This window comes from Cynoglossus semilaevis, chromosome 1 (assembly GCF_000523025.1).
Source record: "Cynoglossus semilaevis isolate Cse_v1.0 chromosome 1, Cse_v1.0, whole genome shotgun sequence".
Classification (NCBI taxonomy): Eukaryota; Metazoa; Chordata; class Actinopteri; order Pleuronectiformes; family Cynoglossidae; genus Cynoglossus; species Cynoglossus semilaevis.
Window position 1 is genome coordinate 33,615,862 of NC_024307.1, and position 8,088 is coordinate 33,623,949.

Below are 8,088 nucleotides of genomic sequence, written 5' to 3' on the forward strand. Positions count from 1 at the left end.
AAAAAAAAAAAAAAACAACCGACAACAGCCTTTTAATTAACCACTCAGTCTGAGGTTGTTGGCTCAAAAGCCTCATTCTCATTGAATAGTGCTTTCACTTTGACTCGATGTGACCTCGTCTGTTCCCTCTCGGTCTAGCGGACTTTGGTGTGGCAGCAGAGATCAGTGCTTCAGTGGCCAAGAGGAAGTCCTTCATAGGAACTCCCTACTGGTAAGATGCTGACCTATCACTCTGTGGAGGACTATGGTGTTTCTGTATGTGTCTTAGTGGTTAAGGAAGTGGACGCGGGTCCGGAAGGTTTCGGGTTCGATTCCATCAGCTGCCAAATTGCCTCTAAGGTGCCCCCTGCTCACTTTTGGTGATGGATTGTGTAATTCAATTTCACTCACTGAAATTAGTGGCTGTACATGGGGTTTACTGGGCAGTTGAATCATTTCAAGGCTCCCTTGATCAGAAAAGACACCAGACCCACATCCTAATTGGACAAACTTTTTGATCTTCCTGACTCAACCCAACCTGAGGAAATTTTAGAACTAGGTGGAATTGAACCCACCTTCCAGTGGACTCACCACCCGCAGGAAGGTTCAGGGGGGTTGGTACGGTGCAGTGTGACTCGGGTGGCGGTCAAGGAGACTGCTGCCCCCGCGACCCGATAAGGGATAAGCGGACGATAAATGAATGGATGGATGGATGGAATCGAACCTATAATCTCTTCATTGCATGCAGCAATCCTACCACTAGTCACTCTAGCACCCCTACCTTCCAATTTGTGACACTCTGCATCCATAGCTTGATGCAACCGCATAGAGCTCAAGGACTGACGGAGGTTGAGGAGCTCTTGGGTCTCTGTAGCTCGATGAGCAAAAGTTTGAGATTCGATGGTTGCTGTTCATTTGAATCGAAAGAGTACAACTGGATAACGTTCTTCTGTGGGTGAGTTTTTCATCCAAGGTTTGGATAAAGGTCCACTGAGCCTCTTTCCAGAGATTCATTGTAAAATTCCTTAGAGGATTTGTCAAACAGAGATGTTGTTGTGGTGACCCTCAAAAAAAGGGTTCATCTCTGGATCAAAACGGATGGAATGTCCAAAAGAGGAGTTGTTGTTTTTTTTGATTATCTGATAAAGGAATCCTGACAGTGTTTCTCCTTAATTGGTTCCCATAATGTTTGAGAGAAAAACACATTCAGAGAACACCTCCCTGTCTCTGCGCCAGCCCCCTCCCAATACTCTGAATGCGTCAAGAGGCTGAATTGGCGCTACCGCTGCAGACGTGGCCATACAATCCACTCTAATTAACACAGTAATAGAACAGCAAATAAGAGTTGCCCTACTCCTTGCCCTAACTTCCACCATGTACATTTACCCAGATGACACGGAAAGGTGTTTTTATTGCCTCAAACTATTACTCTTGCTAAGGACCTTTATGTGGGACAGTGAGCAGTTTAAAAATATGACTGTTTGTTTTTAGTCCAGCATCACAATGTAGGTGCCCCATGGTTAAAACTAAATAAATGATGTGGTCCACATACGATTAACAGTTTTCATTCCAATTGTGTCTTATGTCGCACCCGCATACGAATATGTACAGTTGCTGCATCCTAGCCCACTGTTTGCTTGCACAGGTCCTTAAAGATAGCTGGGCTGTCATAAAAATGGTCTCTATATATAATATATAATATAAATATATAAAAACACAGCCATAATTGTGAAAATCTAGCTGTGTACTATATATAGCTCATATTACATGTATAATTATATACAGTATATACACTCTGCACATGTATGATACATGTGTATATATGTACACATATACTGTATATACATACATGTTAGTACGTATATATATGTACTGTATATATATGTATGTATATGTATATATATATATGTAGCAGTTATCACACTGCTTACACATCTGCTTTACGCGTAGAAGGCCATGGGTTCGAGTCCCAGAGGAATGACATACTCGGAGTCTCCGTAAGGGCAGCAGATCTGCTTTTAACGCGTTTCCATAGTGAGGGATCAATAAGGTTCCTATTATTATATATGCATATATACATAGAGCTTACAGAGATAGTATTGGTTTAAGATGGGGCACATTTTCACGTCATTTTAATGATTTTATTTTTATAAGTACATACGTTTTTTAGCTATTCTTTTGTCAACTATGGCATAGATGTCTGTTTATATTGATATATATTGCATAAAAGCAAAGCAGGGGATTTTTGTCCTTTTTGTTAAAGAGGCAGCTGGCATTTTTTGTACATTGTGGCTCCTGTTGTAATTTTTGTTAAAGAGGCAGCTGGCAATTTTTTGTACATTGTGGCTCCTGTTGTTTGGTGACATTCATAATAGATGACACCAGGAATAGCTGACACCTTTGTGTTGCCTGTGTTGCGTTTCTTTTTCTGTGTTAGAGATGACAGGCAAATTCCAACAACACACTAATGTAGCTTGTATTGTTATGAAGTGCCTCTCACGACTGCAGCAACTTGCTTTCAGGATGTTATATCTGACGTTGTCTTCCTCTCGTCCCTCCTCTCGTGCCCAGGATGGCTCCCGAAGTGGCCGCGGTGGAAAAAAAGGGGGGCTACAACCACTTGTGCGACATCTGGGCCGCTGGCATCACTGCTATCGAGCTGGCCGAGCTCCAGCCACCCATGTTTGACCTCCACCCAATGCGGTGAGCCGCCTCAGACAGAGTCGAGAGAAGTCTGTGTCATGCAACTGCAGCAGTTGATGATAAACAGGGGACTTGTGTTATGTAACATTCCGACTGGCTTCTTAGCATTTTTCATCCTGGACCGTCACTGCCTATAAAAGGCTATGGCGTTCGCTGACATTTAAAACTATGTTTCAGAGCCCTCATGCTGATGTCCAAGAGCAACTTCCAGCCTCCCAGACTTAAAGATAAGTCCAAGTGGTGAGTTGGCTGGCTGCCCATGTTTCTTCTGACATCACACTCAGAAGACCACTGCCGGTGGTGTAAATTCACCGCCTTCCTCTCTGCGCAGGACCGCGGGTTTTCAAAGCTTTGTGAAGATGGCTCTGATCAAAAACCCTCGTAAAAGGCCCTCAGCCGAGACGCTGCTGCAGGTTAGCTACGTCTTTATTTTAATACATGAACTTCTGTTTTGATGTTTTGTCTTATTGGTTGCCTCAGATGATGCCGAAGTTTAATCTGCATTAGTAACCTCGAAACCATGCACAAATGATCAATCAGATACAGTTAGCAATTATTAGCAGGTATAAGTCTACTGAAAACTGAAACCAGGATGTCAACCCCTGTGACTTTAATGTTAACGTCATTAAAGGGTCTGCCAAATAAAACACACTAACGCTTATTAATGTTCTCTTGATTGAAGAAATGCTTAAAAACTCTTAATATTCCTTTTATTATTTCTTGTAGTTTCTTGAATTATTCATTATTTATGGGTCGGAAAACCTTGCTTTTGAAAACTACTTGGTCAATACTGTTGCTGTACTCCCATAATTGAGGCTTACTGTATGTTTCATTTCCTATTTACACTATTCAGATTCCAGGGCTGCCTGCTTCAACACCACAATTTCAATTTCAATCTGGAAAATATCCACATTTACTGTAAAATTACATTTTCAAGCAAGGAATCTAGCAAGTATAAGCGTCCCTTAAATTAATAAAATTTCATTCATATTTAGTGACTTGAGTTCTATTCTGGTGCTTTCACCTCATCAGTCAGCTGCTGAAACACACACAATGTTTTGCGGCTAACACTTTTCTGAGCTCCCGTTTGCATTACTGGCAATAAAGTTACACTATTTGTAACCTGCTTCTTCAGCATCCATTTGTGACGCAACTGCTGACCCGTAACTTGATCATCGAGCTGCTGGACATGGCCAACAACCCCGATCTCCACTCTACACACACACACAGCCTGGACGATAACGACCTTGAGGTCAGTGAAACAGACAGGAGGACGTTGAAAGACATTGTATAAATGACTAAATGTGTTAACTCAAATAACTGTTAAGACAACACTTTGTACAATTATGTTTGTTTGTCATGGCTGGTAACAGGTTGAGGAAATGGCTCCTGACAAGATTCAGTCAGCAGGGAAGCGTCTGCCTGTGGAGAGGACATTGTCTGAAGAGCAATGTGAGTACACACACACACACACACACACACATAAAAGTATCTATCTATCTATCCATCTATCCATCTATCTATCCATCCATCTATCTATCATCCATCTATTTATCCATCCATCTATCCATCCATCCATCTATCCATCCTCCATCTATCTATCTATCCATCCATCCTCCATCTATCTATCTATCCATCCATCTCTATCTATCTATCTATCTATCTATCCATCTATCTATCTATCTAGAAAACTGTGTTAATAACATGCATATTTGTGGATAAAAAATTTGCTGCAATGCCCACTTTTTGTAGATTGGACTATTGTCGAGCCCTTCCACATTGATGCATTCATAGATATTGCCTAAAAACAATAATACTTTCCTACAGAGCTTCTTTTTGATTAAAATAGAGGAAACAAAAATTAGTGCAATTTTGACCAATTTCAACAAATATTAAATTTTAAAAATTATTTGCCAGCAGTAGCTCTTTGCCCCCCACTTTTGGAACCACTACCATATGGAGTTTCTCATACCAACAAAAACATAATTCGCTAGGTCATGAATTAGCTTCTGAAAATAAAACTCAAGATGAAAACATCTGCTCAGTTAATATATAGATATGTGATTTTGTAAAAATAAATCCTAAAAATATCAAACTATTTGTAACTGTCAATTCACACTTCATACATTTTGCTGACCACAGTTATTTATTCTTCTCTGCTGTTTTAAATAGGCTTTTACTTTGAAAGGAAATACTCAAGATGACTCTGCGCTTTTAATTTGAAAACTGACCTTTGAAACCTCCCTTGAAAGTTGTTTCGTTGTATCTGGCTGATATTTCGAATGTGAGGATGAATGATTTTCACTTTGCTTATACTGGCTGTAATTTATACAGCTAGTGGAAAAACTAGTCCAATGGCTGCTGTACGTTTTGTTTTGAAATAGTCTCAACGCCAACGCTTGCACGTGTGATTGCATTTTTGTGTGTTTCATATCAAGCACCGCACGCTTCTGCTGTGACAGCTACTGCATGTGACTGCCTGTGGGCCGGTGACAAGCAGTTACATCCATACGTAACGTAAACCTACTGTACGTACAGCGCTCATCAGTGAGTTCCCTCATTGTCCACGTTCCGCCACCACCACCGTCCCCTGCTGAAATCTCCATAATCTGACTCAGGACAATGAGCTCTTAGTCCGTCTGCCCTCGGTCGCTAACTGTCCATACTTGTGGGATGGAGGTTGCGTCAGATGGTGGCACTGCGAATATGCCACAGTGGTGTGAGACAGACAGTGGAGCTTCTGTGACACACAGGAACAGTGTGTTTCCAGTGGCTTCACTCTGCATTGTAACTGTTGGGCCTTTCTGTGGCTACAAAAGGTTTCAAGAGTGACAGTCTGGTATCGCACTCTTCTTAGTCCACTATCGTAACACGGCTTTGGACTATGGCGTGATCCCTCTCCTGTCACGGTAGTTGCATTCCAAGACCCAACGCGAAATAGGAAAAATCGCGATAATAACTATCATCGGCGCGATAGTTATTGTAACTGTTTTCAACCCTACACTGTATTACCCTTTCCCACACAATTATATGCACAGTAGAGTTGTAGAATGGAAATGTAAGATGTTTTAATGCTTTAGTAGAATACATTTCTCCATAAGACCGATGATCTTTCCTTCCACACCCAGTCTTGACATGACCTCTTTTTATTCCTCCTTACCGCGATATCGGCGAATACACGCTCAAAACACATCACGGCAACAATGCCAAAAACACGGTGTCCCATCAACAACAAAAATAGCGACAAACACCTGACTCTGAAGAGCGAACAACAACAACAGGGCCCCCCTGTGTCCAACTTAAGTCATTATCCTACATTCATTAAGTGCTTACCACTTGCGGGTATCTTAGATTTCCCAACCCAAATCTCATTTACCTGTACCTGTAAATTTTTTTTTTTTTGCATTGCCGTGTATGTATGTGATGCAAAATGTCTTTTTGTTTATTTATATACTGTTTCTCCCTTTTTTAGGCTAAAATATCGCAGTGTAGCTAAAAATGTCGTGAGATCGGATTTAAAAAAATCTGCGATGTTATATTATTATATGTATTTTTTTAATTTGTAGTGATTACTCGACTATGTGTAAAAGATAAATAATGTCTGGGATGAAATTAGATTATGAAATACTTTGATTTTTATAAAGTTATTCTATTAGTGGACGGACTACACATCCTGCAGTCTAATCCACTTTTTTTTTCTTCCACTTTTTGTACTATTGTCTAAAACATCTCATGGGAGCCTACACCATGAACATGATTTAGACCAGAGGTGCCCAATAAGTAGATTGGGATCTACCAGTAGATCGCAAAGACAATACTGGTACATCATGAGCAATTAAAATAAAAATTAAAAATTAAGTGTGTATCTTTTTTAATATTAAATCTCTAGAACTAGATTAGCAACAATACAGTTATATATGTGTATGTATATATAAAGTATATTCAGATTATATGGCTTAGTACATACGCTTTGGTCCCATACCCATACCCTTCCACATTGATGCATTCATAGATATTGCCTCAAAACAATAATACTTTGTAAGTCCTACAGAGCTTCTTTTCTGATTAAAATAGAGGAAACAAAAATTAGTGCAATTTTGACCAATTTCAACAAATATTGAATTTTAAAAATAATTTGCCAGCAGTAGCTCTTTGCCCCCCACTTTTAGAACCACTGCCATATGGAGTTTCTCATACCAACAAAAACATAATTCGCTAGGTCATGAATTAGCTTCTGAAAATAAAACTCAAGATGAAAACATCTGCTCTGTTAATATATAGATATGTGATTTTGTAAAAATAAATCCTAAAAATATCAAACTCACCGTTTATTATTTGTAACTGTCAATTCACACTTCATACATTTTGCTGACCACAGTTATTTATTCTTCTCTGCTGTTTTAAATAGGCTTTTACTTTGAAAGGAAATACTCAAGATGACTCTGCGCTTTTAATTTGAAAACTGACCTTTGAAACCTTCCTTGAAAGCTGTTTCGTTGTATCTGGCTGATATTTAGAATGTGAGGATATTTTCACTTTGCTTATACTGGCTGTAATTTATACAGCTAGTGGAAAAACTAGTCCAACACTTGCACATGTGTTTGCATTTTTGTGTGTTTCATATCAAGCACCGCACGCTTCAGCTGTGACAGCTACTGCATGTGACTGCCTGTGGGCCGGTGACAAGCAGTTACATCCATACGTAATGTAAACCTACTGTACGTACAGCGCTCATCAGTGAGTTCCCTCATTGTCCACGTTCCGCCACCACCACCGTCCCCTGCTGAAATCTCCATAATCTGACTCAGGACAATGAGCTCTTAGTCCGTCTGCCCTCGGTCGCTAACTGTCCATACTTGTGGGATGGAGGTTGCGTCAGATGGTGGCACTGCGAATATGCCACAGTGGTGTGAGACAGACAGTGGAGCTTCTGTGACACACAGGAACAGTGTGTTTCCAGTGGCTTCACTCTGCATTGTAACTGTTGGGCCTTTCTGTGGCTACAAAAGGTTTCAAGAGTGACAGTCTGGTATCGCACTCTTCTTAGTCCACTATCGTAACACGGCTTTGGACTATGGCGTGATCCCTCTCCTGTCACGGTAGTTGCATTCCAAGACCCAACGCGAAATAGGAAAAATCGCGATAATAACTATCATCGGCGCGATAGTTATTGTAACTGTTTTCAACCCTACACTGTATTACCCTTTCCCACACAATTATATGCACAGTAGAGTTGTAGAATGGAAATGTAAGATGTTTTAATGCTTTAGTAGAATACATTTCTCCATAAGACCGATGATCTTTCCTTCCACACCCAGTCTTGACATGACCTCTTTTTATTCCTCCTTACCGCGATATCGGCGAATACACGCTCAAAACACATCACGGCAACAATGCCAAAAACAC

General features: G+C 40.4%; 1 protein-coding gene across 5 annotated transcripts in view; it reads left to right on the forward strand.

Annotated features, from left to right (window-relative positions):
• Positions 1–8,088, forward strand: part of map4k2 (mitogen-activated protein kinase kinase kinase kinase 2) — a 49,916-nt gene that overhangs the window by 21,748 nt on the left and 20,080 nt on the right. For 4 of the 5 annotated variants that reach the window (XM_025056517.1, XM_008327865.3, XM_025056534.1 and 1 more), the window contains exons 9-13: positions 2,551–2,682; positions 2,860–2,922; positions 3,014–3,095; positions 3,818–3,934; positions 4,056–4,134. In XM_025056517.1, the coding sequence (XP_024912285.1) occupies positions 2,551–2,682; positions 2,860–2,922; positions 3,014–3,095; positions 3,818–3,934; positions 4,056–4,134 (473 nt within the window). Of the gene's footprint in view, positions 1–138; positions 212–2,550; positions 2,683–2,859; positions 2,923–3,013; positions 3,096–3,817; positions 3,935–4,055; positions 4,135–8,088 lie in introns of all 5 variants that reach the window. The other variant, XM_025056524.1, reaches the window with a different exon arrangement.